Source organism: Mustela putorius, unplaced genomic scaffold (genome assembly GCF_011764305.1).
Source record: "Mustela putorius furo isolate JIRA1106 unplaced genomic scaffold, ASM1176430v1.1 tig00003845_pilon_pilon_pilon, whole genome shotgun sequence".
NCBI classification, from domain to species: domain Eukaryota; kingdom Metazoa; phylum Chordata; class Mammalia; order Carnivora; family Mustelidae; genus Mustela; species Mustela putorius.
This window is the reverse complement of record NW_025421998.1, coordinates 88465579-88481832: the sequence shown is the minus strand read 5'-3', so window position 1 is coordinate 88481832 and position 16254 is coordinate 88465579. Positions and strand designations below refer to the sequence as shown.

At 52.1% G+C, this 16254-nt stretch overlaps 1 protein-coding gene across 1 annotated transcript; it reads left to right on the top strand.

Moving 5' to 3' along the window:
* Positions 1-542: 542 nt before the first annotated feature.
* Positions 543-15843, top strand: AKR1B1 (aldo-keto reductase family 1 member B). Its single transcript, XM_004741734.3, has 10 exons — positions 543-700; positions 8681-8848; positions 9459-9575; positions 10283-10360; positions 10649-10771; positions 11231-11337; positions 11649-11730; positions 12295-12378; positions 13251-13333; positions 15435-15843. Exons 1-10 carry the CDS (start codon positions 599-601, stop codon positions 15475-15477), a joined length of 987 nt encoding a protein of 328 aa, XP_004741791.1. The 5' UTR covers positions 543-598; the 3' UTR covers positions 15478-15843.
* Positions 15844-16254: the final 411 nt, after the last annotated feature.

Genomic DNA, 16254 nt, shown 5'->3' with positions numbered 1-16254 from the left:
AAACGCCAGCCTCCAGTATGTGTTCTGCAACAATACTGCAAGCCACTTGTCTGATAGGCACCTTTCTAAAAGAAAGGTGCGCTGCTAACCTGTACTTGAAGTCAGTAGGATTCCTCCAGATCAAGGAGAGGACATAGGATAGGTCCTATTCTCCAGGAACGTGACTGGGGCTGGATCACAGCCAAATGTATCCTTCGGGGTCCCTTTTGGGAAAAAAAAAAAAAAAAAAAAAAAAAAAAAAAAAAAAAGTAAAGAAAGAAAGAAACCTGAACTCCTTCCCAGTCTACTTATTTATAGGACGTCTAGTACTTTCGCTGAAGCATTCCGATTTCCACGTGCCCCCCCGCCCTCCCCCGCTTGGCGAGGTCTCTACCTCCGCCGCCCGTGGGGCGTGGGCGAGCCAGGGGCGCGGCAGAAATCCGGTCCCTCTGGGACCCAGCGGAAGGCGCATCCTCGAGGAGCCCTCGGGCTGCGGCGCCCCCGCCTCGGCGCGGGCCGGTCAATCAGAAGCCGCCTTTGCGCAGCCGCGCGTCAATCGGACCCGCCCTTTCTGCCGGCCTCTTGGGCTATTTAAAGGCCTGCGCCGGGGCGGAGCGGCATGGTCTTCGGAGGGGGTCTGCGGAGCTCTGCCGTCATGGCCAGCCACCTCGTGCTCTACACCGGCGCCAAGATGCCCATCGTGGGGCTGGGCACCTGGAAGGTACATGCCCTGGGGGGCGCGCCCCACGGCTCTTCTCGGGCTCAGCGCAGCCTGGGGCGGTGGGGACCCGCCGTGACCCAGAGCGGCCCCTGCCGAGGACGCCCGGCCTCCCAAGGAGCCATACTTGGGCTGGCCGGGCCCTGGAGGGACGGGGTGGTCCCCGCGGGGACCCGGGCACCGGCCTGGCGTCCCGGGGGCTCGGGTGGGGGACCGCTGCGGTAGACGCTGGGTGGCTGGGATCCCCAGGCTGCACTTGGAATCCGGTCCCGGCTGGAAAACCACAGAGGGGGGTTTCCTGAGCCCCGGCGCTCGGGCCCCGGGGGCGGGAACCGGGAGGGCCCGGGCGCTGATGGGGCCGAAAGGGGTGTGGGACGCCGCCGATCGCCGTCGTTTCGCGTCTGAACCGCACCTGTGGCACCTGCGTCTTGGTCTCTCTTTTTAAATAGTTTTATTCTTAATGGTTTCCGTTTCTGCTCTCTCAGGAATAAGCACTCAGATTAAGCCCGGAGACTGCAGATAATTAAATTAGCTGCCGCGAGTTGGCCCAGGATGCATCTATCTCCGTGTCCCCAAACAAGCGACGCTGACCTCTTGTAGCCGAGCTTGCCGCTCCGGGTTGAGGGGGTTTGGGGGGCGGTTGTCCTATGCGGGGCAGACCTTCGCAGAGAATCTGGTCACCGATGGTGACCGCCCAGAGAAAACTGTGCCCCGGTCTCCGTATTAAAACTGTCTGAGGAAACCTTAACACCGCTGAAATCTTTCAGCAGCATCCCCAATAAATGGCTAGGAATAAAAAGGCTAGCCTGATGACCTGGAAAGTAGGGAGCACAGAAGGGTGGTATTATAGGCGCTGGGACAAAACCCGGTGTTTTTAAAATAAAAGCTCCGTATAAGTGAGTTTTGGGGCATTGTATATTAACATTCTCCAGCTATGACCCAGGTTTTCCCAGGGACTTTGAATGTGGGCCTGGGCATTGGATATTCACACACTGATAAGGAAACCTGAGACAACAGGATTGGGGGCACCGTTAAATGGTTTGATCTAGAATAGAGGGTGGGGCTTACCTCTACTCTAAAGGCTGAAGATAAGTAAATACAGGAAATAAGAAAAGGGTCATAGAATTGCTTCACACAAAGTCTGTTTCTTGGCCAGAGTAATCAGAGTGTGTGTAATTTGTGTGTCCTTCAAGAAGTCCAGCGATGGCTCTAAGGGTGTAATCAAATTATGACCATGATACCGAGTTAAATTTCAGCTGTTGAGGGTTATTATCTTGGAGTGGCTATGAAAAGACACTTTCTTGGCAATAGTAAATTATTGTAGTTTGTATAATGATGCAGGCACGCACAGATGTAAGCATATAACTGGAACAAAAGATCCACAAAACACTACTTTACTAGGTGGGATGAATTCCAATACTTTATTCTGTTTTGTGCTTTCAAAAATTTGGTTCCTGACCTTGGTTCATCGTTTGACAATTACTGTTCTAGGGTAAATAAGGAATAAAAGTTCTTAAAAAGGTTTAAAATTCTTTTAATTTTTTTCAAAAATTTATTTATTTAGAGAGCATGCAAGCAGGGGCAGAGAAAGAGGGAAAGAATCCTCAAGCAGACTCCCCGTTGAGCTCAGAGCCCAATGTGGGGCTCCATCCCAAGACCCTGCGATCATAATCTGAGCTGAAACAAAGAACCGGACGCTTAACTGACTGAGCCACCCAGGCGCCCCAATTTTTTAATTTTTTACTGAGAGGGCACACATGCAAGTGGGTTGGTGAGGGGGAGAGGGAGAGAGAATCTTAAGCAGGCTCTCCGCCAAGTGCAAACCCTGTTCTCAGGACCCTGAAATCCCGACCTGAGCCAAAATCAAGAGTTGGATGCTTAACCAACTGAGCTACCCAGGTACTCCCTATAGAGAGTTTTAAATCCTGCACTTGCACACTTAATGACCTGAAAAGCCACGTATTCATTTAAAATAACGTTATAAAATCTATACTTAGGTCATTCATTCTAGCAGACTACATTCTTTGAGGGCAAGGGTAGCATTGGTCTCGTTCACAAGTATTTCCAGCATTTCTCACAATGCCTGGTAAATAGTAGGCCCCCAGAGAAATACGTAGATAGGTGTTGAATTAATAGAAAGAAGTAAGATAACTTTGGATGATGGCGGAGGTGAGGAGATGAGGTTTGTACAGAATTGTGTTGAGGTGTGATGGGGAGGTAACAGCGTAACAAGTAGCAGAAGTATGGACTTAAGAGTGGAATCCTTTTTTTTTTTTTTTTTAAGCATAACAGTATAGATCATAGCTGTTCCCCCTTTCCCCATATGTGTGTACATATTTTTTTCACAGATGCTGGACAAAAGAAGGGGTGACCTAAGAAACATTTGCTTATCTTTGTGAGAAGTCGGGGAGGCTCTGCAAGCGGGTACAGTTGCTTGTTCTCCAGGATCTTTCCTGTCCTGGCATCTGTGTTGTACCGTCCAGACCCTTCGCTGGGCTCTAATGGTCTCCGGTCTGCTGTTGCATCAAAGGTCCTCAAATCTGCCCTTCTGTCTTTGGAGGGGAGGCTTTCGGGCAGTTGGGAGAACACCTCTGCCTCCAACCCCATGTGGCTTAGGGAGTGTTTCTCCCCGGCAAGCTGGCCTTCCCTGTTAGACTGGAAGTAAACCCACCAACACTGTTTTGCCAGGAAGCCATTAAAACAGATTTCTTCTGATACGCTCTTGCTAGTAAGTGTTCTGACCTTGTGAAAAATTGTTGGTAGTTTGATCATTGTAACGCACCCAGGTGCTGCAAACGGAGTGGAGTGCAACCGCGGTTCTTAACCTCTTTCCCATGTTCTCCATCCCTGCGCCACGCAGGAACCACTGAGACATTTTTCCCTAATTGCTCCCCATTTAAAAAATTAACATCAGAAATCGACTGTACATCTGTTCATGTCCTGAAGCCCTGCAGAGGGCCACAAACTGTTTTGTAAGCTAAGATTTATTTGGGTTTTTTTGTCCCCACTGACCCAGTTTTTGCCTCTTTAGGGATGATAGCTCCCCCTTGCAGAACACACGAGGTAGAAAATAATGTGCTGAGAAAGATTATCTGTCACAGGTTTATAAGGGCCCCAGGATCCCAGGTTTGGGGAGAGGTGCTGGCATTGGAGCTGAGACAGTAACTTGGTTTTACTGCTCACGTGCTTCCTTTCCCTGCGGGCCTCAACCTCGTCCCTCTTCAAGATCAAAGATCTTTATTTTAAGTAAGTCTTCCCCAAGCAGGGCCAGTCCCAGTCCATTGCCATCTCAACCAAGTGGAGATAAGCGTGTCTTAGAATTTGCAGAGATTGATTCAGGTTTTATTAGTTGGTGTGTGTTTGTTGCCAAGCCTGATTATGAGCTTTGATGCCAAATAGTAGCCAGATTAACTGTTTTCATGTGATAATGCAACTAAAAGGTGTTCAGCACCTTATCATTTGTACGGGGCTGTAAGATGAGGTAGACGGACTGATCATGAGGTTGGTTTATCTGCCCCAGACATTGAAAACGCACTTTCTGTTGACTGTAGATTGGACACGAGAGGTAGCATGGATTCTTCTCTGGACTGTCCCTCATGCTTGGTCTGTTGGAGCCTTAGGAGTACAGCAGACTTTAAGCCTTGTTTACACAAACCACCAAATCCCCAGTCTCCCATTTGTGCTGAGTGGGAGTGTTGAGTGCCCTACAGAGTGAGGAAGCCAGTTTGCTCAGATTTCCCTGAAGTCGATTGAGACTGTGTTGTCCACTGGTTAACACAGAACAGGCATTAACCGCTTTTGGTCACCAAAATACCCATGTTCACTGTCAGAAGACCTCACTGTTTGTTATCATGATGCTGAATTAGACACCAGAAATTTTATTTGTGAATGAGAGTTGGGACAAATCAAGGCTGGGCCTCTTGCCTAATCCCCATTTCTTTGTATGCTCTTCTGCCATGGGAAGGGCTTGGTAAACTACAAGCCGCAGACCATTTTTATAAATAAAGTTTTATTAGAACACCCCCTACGTGTACTCGTTACTTATGACTACTGTGCTGCAGCGACAGAGTGGGGCAGGTGCGACCCACCGTTGAGCCCACAAAGCCTCAAGTATTTCCTGTTTGGCATCTTACAGAAAAAGTTTGCCAGCTTCTTTTTCAAAAGATTCTAAGTGAATTAATCAGAAGTTCGAATACATTTTTAAGAAGTCCCTAATGCCTGTTACACTTGCTTCTGGTTAAAATGACTTAAACACTTAAAATAGAAAATTATATTGTAAGACCACTTGTATGTAAACAAACCTAATAATGAAAAATGAGTTTCTCTTAGACGAAGGTTAAGTTTCTCTAAATAAAAGCTGATTTAATTGGAAGAGGTTAAATCATGTTTGTGGGGACAGCTTTTCTGTGATCATGGTACTTTTAAAGGCTTTAGAGGTTGATGACCGTGTTTCTTTATTAAATCTAAATTCCCATCAGACGTTATGGTTTCCTACTCCTTACTCTAAGATCATCCTTGGCACACTGTTCTCATACATCTTGCCCAGGAATTTTTTTTTCCCCAAGGTAAAGTTTCCTTTGGTCCCATGCTCCCCTCCCCCATTGCAACATAATACCTGCTAACTAGAGAAAATTAAAAAAAAAAATACATCAGAAAGAACACAGTCCCCTGTTTCCAGAAATCCCCATGATTAATTCTCCAAGGGATTCAGCTCTGAAATACTTTTGTTTTATTACCATTGATGCCATTTTATAACCTGGTTGAACCTTGCAGAGGGAGTCGAGGGAGGGTTAGTATTTTACAGTAACAGGTAACAGGTAAGAGCTACATGTAAAGGGGAAGATGATTAGGTTTTAAAAGTGTGTGTGTCGGGGCGCCTGGGTGGCTCAGTGGGTTAAAGCCTCTGCCTTCAGCTCAGGTCATGATCTCAGGGTCCTGGGATCGAGTCCTGCATCGATCGGGCTCTCTGCTCAGCGGGAAGCCTGCTTCCTCCTCTCTCTCTGCCTGCCTCTGCCTACTTCTGATCTGTCTCTGTCAAAGGAATAAATAAAATTAAAAAAAAAATAAAAGTATGTGTGTCTAAAGAGGTGGCCACTAATATGCTCTGAGTTGGTATTAGCTGGCTGCCATAGAGGAGATGGGGAGGTCTATCTTGTGGAGATGGTGGGGGCCTTGGGGGCCGAGAGTTCTCGATGCTGTCAGCGCAGACTGTTGTCAAGTTGCTGTCTGAGCCAGTGCTCTCTGGAGCTCGAAGGTCCAAGAGAGTTGGGCATGCATGGATTTGACCAAGTCACAGGGCAGATTATTGGCAGAATCGAGTCAAAACATGATTTAGTCTGTAGGACTTGTACAGTTGGGTCATCTGTAATTTGAATGTTTCCTATAATCGTTTTCTGTAGATTTCCTGTGAAATGTATGGAAATACACCTTCATGATTTATTTTCTTTTTAAAGTTTCAGTTTGGACCACTCCCCGTGTTTGCATTCATAAATACAGACCTGAAATGGAGAGATGGTGTAATCATGTACTGGCATTGCCAAGTTTATTGTGTCATTTTTCACCATGACTTAAATTGGCTGATTCGTTAGTGGTAAGAGAAGTTTGTGTAGTGTCTTTCTGGGAAGGGTCAGGTTGAGATGATTAGTAGTATAATTCACGGACTCTGGTACATTCTCATTCCAGAGGATGATCTTTCCAAGGCCAGGACACTTATCCTTTCATTGACCAGTGTCTTGTGCCTCTTAGGGCCCACACGGGGGGGTCCGATCTCTAGGCAGAGCATGGCTCTAAGGTCCTTCTGCCGAGGTTGAGTCCTGACATCTTTGACTGACTGTGATCATGGGCCCCTTGCCTTACTTTCCTTCGCTGTAGAGATAATAGCGTCTGCTGGGCTTGGGATAGATTCACCGTATTAATGTATATTAATGTATTGAAGACTGGTAGAAATGAGTCCGTATTTTCATTTTGAGCCTGTATGGGCCAAATACCCCACTCGTCTCTTTCCATTCGATGACATGATCTGCCCCGGCACGAGCCTTCTGGTAACCAGGACGTCTGTTCCAGGGTCAGCCCAGGGGACGGCCATCAGTCACCCAGTGGCAGAGCACGTGGCCCCTTGTGGCCTTCCCCGTGGCTGCAAAATGTTCCCCCCAAAAAGGGAGGCTGGCACACAGCTCCCATTCCCAGGAGTCTTGTCACAAATTGCTACAACTCCTGCACATTGAATTTATAAAATGCCCAACAGTCCTTGCATGTGCTTTTCTTTGCCCTTGGAAAGCAGCGTGGCTGGTGTCCCAGCACGTGACCTGAGCTGATCTCTTGGTCATCTCTGCCCCGTGGCTTCTCTGAAAACATAGCATGAACTTTTTTTCAGTTTTGTGCCACTCTTTTGGCAGCCTTGATGATGCTAGTTTACACTTTCTGGCTCCAAGGAGCTGAATAACCAACTCCTCGTTGGGCAGAATGAGAAGTATGTCTGAGGTGGGGATTCATGGGCCACAGGACGCCCTGGGGCATACTAGCATGGAGGCTGTGTGATGTCGCTAGGAGCAGTCTCTCTTGACCCTCCTGTCTCTCAGCCCCGCTCTCATCAAGTAGCTCCTGGCTCCATTCCCCCAGCACCGTGACCCCAGCAGAATGGGAGCTTGTCTGGGTAGTTCCAGAGACTGAGTCTCACGGGCCTGGTTTGGGTCATGCCACTGCCTTTGCACCATTTGCTGTGACAGATGCAACGTGTGGCCAGGCTGGGCCTGGGGAGTGTGCCCGCCCCCTGCCCCGTCCCTTGACTCTTGAGTGGTGGGGAAGGCTGCTCTCCTAGCTTCCTCGGTCCTCTAGGGAAAAAGGAGGTCAGTCATCTGGAGATGTATCCTCTCTTACGCCTGAGCTTAGCAACCTGCCCCCTGCTCCCTCCTTGGGGGTGAACAAGCTCAGAGGGCCAGCAGGCTCCGCCATACACTTGTTCCCACTGATTCATAATCTACTTCCCCCACCCCTTACCCCCCACCGGGCCTGTTAACAACAGCTGATGTCAGAACAGCCAATGTCTGTTGAGCTGCTCATCGCCCTGGGGAGTTTTCCTCTTCATTCCCTTCTCCCCCAGCTCTCTGGAGGAATGCTCTGTGTTCGTTCCACAGTCGGCTGCACATGTGTGTATTTTTCGCCTCTCCAGTCTGCGTAGGATCAGTGAGGAGATGGAGTAAGTGTCCATGCGGTCAGTCTGGGTGCTGGCGGAGCTTGAAGGCTGTGGAGGGCTCGCACAGCTCATCAGTCTCTGCAGCTCTGCCCGGACATTACCGAAGCCCGTTTCCTCTCTCCTGCCAGCTCCCTTCTGCCTGCGGGCATCCCAGAGCGGCTGTCTCCCACCCCTGCCTCTTAGAGCAGGTTCTCACGTGGTTGCAAAGAAAGCACCTGCCTTTGAGTCCGTATCAGTAAGGTTCTTGACTTAACGATCATCTCCCAAAACTGCTGAAAAACGAGGGATTGCCACTGTCCGCCTCCACACCCAGAAGGAGAGAGTAAAGCATGGGCGTTCAGTGACAGCTCAGAAGCCAAATGGGCATTGGGTGAATATCTCCAGCAGTTATTGAACTACTCTGAGCCATTTGAAGGAAATGGCACCCCTTATTGTCTTGGGAAACTAAATGATTCAGATAGGGTGTTTTTTGTTTGTTTTGTTTTTATACGGTAGTTTGTAAATCTATAGACGTAGAGGAACCAGGAAGACAGCTCTGGCACGTGTTTTTAGGGTGGGCTGCGGCGAAGTGGTCTGAGGATGCTCAGGTCAAGTCTTGTGGCCTTTCATCTGGGTCGCATGCCCCCCCCCCCCCCCCAAGAGCCTATGGAAGCTCTGGGGGAGCGGCTGGCCATCTGCAGCCGTGGGAAAGAGGCGGGAGCTTCAGCAGGAGGCTCACACCGCCCTTCTTTCTTCCTGGGTTGCTTCATTGTTGATTTGAACTCCGTGCCTTCCGGTACCTTTCCATTCAGTCCCCTCCAGGCAAAGTGACCGAGGCTGTGAAGGCAGCGATTGACCTTGGCTACCGTCACATCGACTGCGCTCACGTGTACCAGAACGAGAACGAGGTGGGGCTGGCCCTCCAGGAGAAGCTCAAGGAGCAGGTGGTGAAGCGTGAGGACCTCTTCATCGTCAGCAAGGTGCTGCCCTGCAGGGGAGCCTGGGCCACGGGCCTCTCTCTCCTGTTTGTCCGAGGCCAACGTGGGTGCAGGAGCCGAGACCATCCTCTGGGGAAATGAGTTGACTACGGGCCATAGAGGGTTCCAGAGCTCACCGGTCCACTGTCTCTTGGGTGGTCATTCCGTGTAGAGCCATTGGTTAGAGCCTCTTGTCGGTGAGGCTTAGATTGAGAGATCTCTTTGAGGACAGAACTTGGTTTCCGTCTGGAGGCTGGGTCTCTACGGATGGCTGCCGTCTTTCACCTGGAGGCTGTCGGTGCCCAGAGGAACCCTGGGTGGGAGGGTGAGACTGACCCCACGGACACAGTCCTGTAGGAAAATGGCCGTGGGAGCTCATGTTTAGGGCCCGGGCCTTCCTGACCTGTCCATTCTCATTAGGCCTTCAGTTTGGTCCCTCTGACAGGTCTCCCTGACCCGATGACCTTGCCTTCCTTTGGAAAATTCGGGTCCATGGTGCGCAGTGGAAACTCCCCCACCCCGTTTCCAGCGTCCCAGCGAGAGGGGTGGGTGGTGTCTTGGGGCCGTCTGGCTGCCGGCTGCCGGCTGAGACGTGCTCTCTCGCCGTCCTCAGCTGTGGTGCACGTTCCACGAGAAGAGCATGGTGAAGGGCGCCTGCCAGAAGACGCTCAGCGACCTGAAGCTGGACTACCTGGACCTCTACCTCATTCACTGGCCGACGGGCTTCAAGGTAGGCGGCCGCTGTCGCTCCGTGCAGCCCGGGCTGTGGTAGGCCCTCCCGCTTTAGGGTACAGGTGGGCACATGCCCTATGTGAGTCCTTACTGGCCCGACCACTGTCCTGGGAGCTGTCAGCCCCCAGCCCCCAGCGCCTGCTGAATCCAAACCGTGGGCGACTCGGCTGAACGTTACTGAGTTGGAGGAGCGCTGCGCTGTGTCATTTGCCGGTGGTACCGTTTCAAACTGTGGCCACACACATGGGTCAGGGGGCATTCTGTACGTGGGCCGAAGACCTCTTTGGCTGTCATCTTCTGCCTCCGTGTGTGGGTACGGTCCGGCGTTCCGCACAGAGGCCCCATCCCGTGGAAGCCCGAGTCTCTGCACCAAACACACTCGCGTTATGAGTTCTTTCTAGCCACAGGGTCCGTTTTCTGCTTTGTCAGCCAGAGTGAAGGCATGTGGTTTTTGTCCTCTAGCCCTGTTGTGTTGTGCTGGTTCCATCGGACAGTCCGCTGTAACCCAACTGAAAGGAACAGGGTCTGGGGGCCTCAGGAATTTTCTGCCTGTTAACTTTTCATACTGGCCTGTGGGTTTGCCCTTGATGGTTTTCTGAAAGCTTAGCTATGGGAGTTAAGAGTCATTTTTTTTTTTAGAACTTTGCTTTTAAAGAACTAGGTCTGCAAAGGGCTGTCATTGACCATGTACTCTTGTAACAACAGCATGGGAAGGAGTATTTCCCGCTGGATGGGGAAGGCAAAGTGATTCCCAGCGACACCAATTTTGTGGACACGTGGGAGGTAAGGCAGTTGCTGACTCGGTCTTCTCCCTCCTTGCTGGTATCTCTTTCTCCTGTGAGTGATCCGCTGTGCTGTGTCTTCCCCTGCATTTTGGTGTTTGGTCACCATTTTTGCTCTTCCTGTCTTCTTAAAGCCAGCCGGGCTTTTGTTTTGGTGTCTCTTGGCTAGTTTGCCAGTGCTGGTTAGTAAGGGCAGGGCCCGTTAAACTGATTGGAGTCAGAGCTGCTTTTCTCATTCCTGTCCTGTTCGGCACATGTCAGAAGCAAGCAGCCCCTCTTTCCTTGGTAGGCCATGGAAGAGCTGGTGGAGGAAGGGCTGGTGAAAGCTATTGGAGTCTCCAATTTCAATCATCTCCAAGTCGAGAAGATCTTAAACAAACCTGGCTTAAAATACAAGCCGGCTGTTAACCAGGTAAACATGGTGGAGGGGAGGTGTGTGTGGGAGGCTGTTCAGTTACTCTCTGAACCTGGCAGTCCCTTCCGGTCTGTGTCCCCCAGGGAGCAGCCAGGAGGCGGGTCCCAATTTGGGACTGAGAATGATGATGACCCATCTGGGAGCGCACTTGCAGGAGAGACAGGGTGTGAGCCTGGCTTGTGATGACTCAGGCTCTCCGGGATTATCAGCTTGCGGCCCATCACAGTTGATAAATTGGCCAAAGCCAGAACAAACCCTTAGGGCCCATGGTCGCAGTCGGTGATAACAACATTATTGTTATTCATATCGAAGACACTTGCTGGGAAACAGGGATTGTTGTTCCACATATCTGGGAGCTCAGACGTTGGCTATACATCGTTTTCTGTTGGGGAGGGGGCTGTATGTCCCCACAACTGTGCCCACATGCTACCCCCAGCCCTCTGTTTGCATCTGCAGATTGAGTGCCACCCGTACCTCACTCAGGAGAAGTTAATCCAGTACTGCCAGTCCAAGGGCATTGTGGTGACGGCCTACAGTCCCCTCGGTTCTCCTGACAGGCCTTGGTGAGGTTCCCACTGGATCATGTCCATCGGTGAAGGTTGGAGATGACTAGAAAGAAAAATTGAGCATCAAGGGAAGTGCTTCTGGCGCCACTTTTCAGACCTACCCAGGAGCCTTTCATTGGGTTTCCTGGTTGTTCTTTCTATAGCAAGATGGCCGTTCTTTTTCCCAAGGATTGGCAGTTTGTACTTGAGCTTCAAATCAGGAGGAGCCTGGTGGGCTGCCCTCAAAGACCGATGGGAGTTAGAGCCACGGGCTGTCCCCGAGTGGAAGTGAGGCTGGGCGCTCACACAGGCCGTCTTTCTGTCTGCAGGGCCAAGCCTGAGGACCCTTCCCTGTTGGAGGATCCCAGGATCAAAGCTATCGCAGCCAAGCACAATAAAACCACAGCGCAGGTACCGCCCTCTCCACACGCCCGTGACTATTTCCTGAACTCTCTGCATTCCTATTTCCTGAACTCTCTGCATTCGTAGTGGTCCCCTTCAGTGGGGAGGGAGAGGTGGCCAAACCCAGCCAAGCCCTTCCTGGAAGTGCGGCTTGAGGTCGTGGAGCAGGTGGTAGACGGGGCACACAGACTAGGACCCCAGAAGATGCCCACGTGGTGGGGACGGGGACACCGGCCTCCTACCTCCACAGGCCGCCCCGGGGCCCGCATTTGCTGACGAATGTGGGAAGCTCCTCTCCCCGCTCACAGGAGAGCCCTCAGTTCAGCCGTCTGGGAAATGTTCTTTTTCTCCCAAGTGGTAGGATGGCTTCCTCCTTGTGACCAGGACACCTGGGAGACACAGCAGCACGTGGCGTGACTCGGGGAGACCCTGACCTCTCTGAGCCTCCGTTTCCTTACATGTGACCTTCTGGAATTTCCATCTTTGGGCAGTGGATATAGATGAAGATGAGACTGAGTGACATGATAACATAGGTTATTGGTGTACGTACACACTCGGCCCCTCTGTTCACAGATTCTGATCCGGTTCCCCATTCAGAGGAATTTGGTGGTGATCCCCAAGTCTGTGACACCTGAACGCATTGCTGAGAACTTTCAGGTAAGATCCTGGCTGCTTGGCTGGGGTTTTTACAGCAGAGCAGGACAGAGGGCCTCTCCTCATGCCTGGGCTGTCCGTGTAGGACCCCCACCATCCTGTCACCTCTCAGAGAGCCAGCAGGTGGAGACAGCAGGTGAGCATATTTGCCCACAGAGGTCACCAGCGAGTGTCCAGCAGGCTTGCTTTCTGGACATTCTGACATAAGGGCCTTCCCTGTCCCCACGTGTGCCACCCCTCCCAGGCTCACCGGCTGCTGGCCCCCCCGACGGCTGAGTTCTTCCCCAGCAGCCCGCAGCCCTCATGGGAATGGTTCCCCTCCTGACAGACCTTTCTTGTCCTCTGTCTGTGAGGGGCTGCTTAGGCCCATCTCAGGTACCGCCTCTGACAGCACCCTTCAGCCCCCAGCCGGACTTCGTTCTCAATTTCTCTGGCCCCTGTGAGGGTCGTGTAGCGTCTCCCTCCAGCGTGCTGCCGACCGGTCCTTGTGTGGGAGTAGTTGGTGACCTCTTTCCTTCGCTTCAGTGTAAAGGGAAGCGGAGATGCTTGTGGTCTGTCATTTTCTTCCCACCTGTGCTCGTCACAGAAATGCTCAACACTTTTGTGATTGTGACAGTCACAAAATGAACTAAAAAGTCCCATTTTACTCGGAGGCTCTGGAGGGGAGGGCCTGCCTCGTTCCGGGCAGGATCCCGGCGGCCTGTGGGCCTTCTGTGAAGAAACTGCGCTTCCGTTCCGTGGACCCTTGTCTTCCCGCCCTCCCCACTCCGAGCAGCCTCTCCTCAGCGGCCGCGCCCGGAGCTGTTTGGATACTTTGTATTCTGGGTTTGACCTTTATTTGAAGAATTTACTGGATTTTCTTTTTTTTCTTTTAGGTCTTTGACTTCGAACTGAGCAGCGAGGATATGACCACGTTGCTCAGCTACAACCGGAACTGGCGCGTGTGTGCCTTGGTGAGGTGAGTGTGTGCGGGGAGGGGAGCTAAGGCCGCAGCACGAGGGAAGCTCCCGGAGGCCGTGAGGTCCGCATCCCGTTAGCAGTGGTTCCCACCGGTGCACGTCCCCTTGCTCTCTCACCCGTGCACAGTGGGAGACGCTTGAACCCATGTCCGCCGAACTGCACACAGCCAAGGGGAAAATGCCAACCGATGGTTCTAGATCTCTCCTCCCACCCCAGGGGCACTGTTGGCCTAACCTGCAGCAACTCCACATTTCAGCATTAATTTTCAAATCTTAGCGGCTCTTCTGAAACCAGGTGATCCATGGGGCTCCTGGCCCACCTTCCTGGGAGAATTCGCCTGTGACTCTTACCTCATACTGACGTAATCAGAGGGGTTCAGTAGGAAGACTGTGGTGCTTGAGGCTGAGGCAACCTCTCGACCCCTCCCTGACTGATGGTCACCCAGAGCCCTTCCAGCTGCGAATTCACTGGTTTCTTGTGTTCCCTGCGATTTGTAGTGTGGAAACTGAGGGAGGTGACAAGGAAGGTTGTTGTGTCTCTCCCTCACCCCCCCACCCCCCCTTCTCCTACAGTATAGTAACCAAAGTTTAAAACTCGTTCTCTCTGCGTTGTAAGAAGAAACCTCCGTTCTACAGTGGGGACCAAGAGCTTCCTTTCACACTATGTGTGCGGCCTCTCTTACTCTTCCCCATTTACCAGCAGTTAGTCCTCTGAGCAAGACTTGGCCTTGCCCTGAGGTGTGGGGTCGCGTGCCAGCCTCCTCTTTCCTGCTTCTGCTCCCTCTCCATGTGGTTGGCAGCACTGGTGGCCCCCGCACCCCCACACCTGTCCGCCGGCTCTGCGTCCTGGGCAAGACTCTCTCCTGCGCTTGGGTGTGACTGTGCCTGTGAGCACGTGGCCATCACGGACATCACAGGCCACTAACCGCACTGGCACTGGCACACCAGGCTATTTCTGATGTCCCTGGTTGTGTTAATGCTTAACCTTTAGGCACTAAGATCCTTTTTGAACCAAGTGGGTGAGGGAGAGAAAAGTGAATCATTCAGCAGGTGATGCCTGTTCTCCTGTGAGAGTCTCCGTACCATTCGTTCACTTCCCACTGCTGACACCGCGTATTGGAGCTCTCCGGGCTGACAGACCGCAGTGGTTTTCCGACTGTCCCTTTTCCCTTATACTTACTCCCTCCGCTCCCCAGTGCCACTTCAGAAATAGCTGTCAGATGAGTCTGGGGGCTGCTGATGCTTCAGGGGGACAGGTTGGGGCTGGAGTAGGGAGGGAGAGGCTGTCTCCCACATTCCCAGCTCGCCTAGGCCGCTTTCTCACTACACATACACGTCCATTGCCTCATTTTGGCAGTTCCCGCTCTAGTGAGCCTCTGTTACCGAGGGCGGGGTCCTGTTAGTCAGGCTTGATGGGAGGCCAAAAAAGGGGCAGACTGTGGGCATGTTTTGAATGACTCCAAGTCTTGGAGCGTTCTGGGCCCTGTGCTGGGTTCTCCCTGGGCCATTCACACTATGCCCAGCCAGCCTTTCCGTTGTGAGTGCCAGAACTTGTTCCAGCACGAGCCATTGGCCATGTTCATACATACTCACCCGCCTCTCTCCTCCCCTCTGTCTCCTGTGTCCCACTCTGCACTGCTCTGTGGGGCTCCCTTCAGCTCCCACCGACCCCAGGCAGCTTCTGTGTCCTCAGAGCACTGGCTCTGTCACATGCAGACTCCTGACCCCTCTCTGGTCACCCTCTTACTGTTTCGGACTATGGGATGCTCTGGTCCTGCCAGTTAGCCTGAGTGACCAGAAGCAGGAACTGTGTCTTGGTGCCCCGCTTGCCACAGGCACGATGATGGGCACACGGGGGTGGGTGGTGCGGTCTGTCACACAGGTGCCAACTGATGACAGCCCATGGTAGAGGAGCCTGGAGGGGACTGCGGGGGTCCCCAGCCCAGACCCATGACCTGCAGTCTGGACACTGGCTCGTCTCTGAGGCCTGTATTTCTACCTATAATGAGACCCTCACCATTGCTTTTGGTCATCTCTTATGGGTAGAAATACAATCCCTTCCCTTGTAAAGCTAATGTGTTTCTCCTTTTCTCCCGACAGCTGTGCCTCCCACAAGGACTATCCCTTCAACACGGAGTTTTGAAGTTCTCGGTGCCTCTTCCCCCTCCCGGTGACCTGCTGCTGTGTTCCCCGGGTCACTTTCCCTATATGTAGTATAGTGTGGCCTCTGCCTTTCCTGGTGGGTCAGCGACCTGCAGCCAGGCCAGTGAGGGCTTGGCCCGCTTGGTGTCGGGTCTAAAGAGCAGTATCAGTAGGTTAGAAGCTTCTTCCAGTTCTCTTTGCCCTTCTTCCTGTCCAGCTGGGAAAGTAGGACCTTAGGACTCTTTCCTGACTAAGTTGAATCTACAAAGTTGAAATAGTGCCACTAACATCTGGATTTCGGCTGCCAGGAACTGTTGTAACCTTTTCATCCAGACTTCTTGCCTCAAATAAAAAGTCCTTTTGTGAACTTGTTGCTGTTTGTTTTACTTTGGTTTATCGAAACAGTGTAGCACCCTCTGTCTCACTCAGCCTTCATCCCCTCTGTGACTGTAAAGCAGCCACTCAGCTGAGCAACACAAAGGCGTACCTGACAGCTTTCCCTCTAGTCGGGGACCCCTCACCCCATTACCTTGCTCCTTTAGCTTTAGGGAGGTTGGTCTTACCTGGGTGCACACTTGAGTCACCCGGGGAGCCTTTAATGCTAGGGATGCCTGGATCTCACCCCTGGGGACCCATCTGATTGGCCCAGGGTGTCACCAGGCCCCCCGAGAGTTTGCAGGCTCCCCAGGGGTTCCTACTGCACAGCCAAGGCTGAGAGCCACCGCGTTACAGCTGAGAGGGTCGGGAATCCGTTTGTCACCCGTTTGTCACTTCACAA

Bases quoted from the DNA above. Each gene is read 5' to 3' on its own strand.
- AKR1B1 (XM_004741734.3), top strand. From the start codon at position 599: ATGGTCTTCGGAGGGGGTCTGCGGAGCTCTGCCGTCATGGCCAGCCAC. The intron at 11,731-12,294 runs GTACCGCCCTCT...CTCTGTTCACAG, and splicing joins ACAATAAAACCACAGCGCAG to ATTCTGATCCGGTTCCCCAT. The intron at 12,379-13,250 runs GTAAGATCCTGG...TTTTTCTTTTAG, and splicing joins GCATTGCTGAGAACTTTCAG to GTCTTTGACTTCGAACTGAG.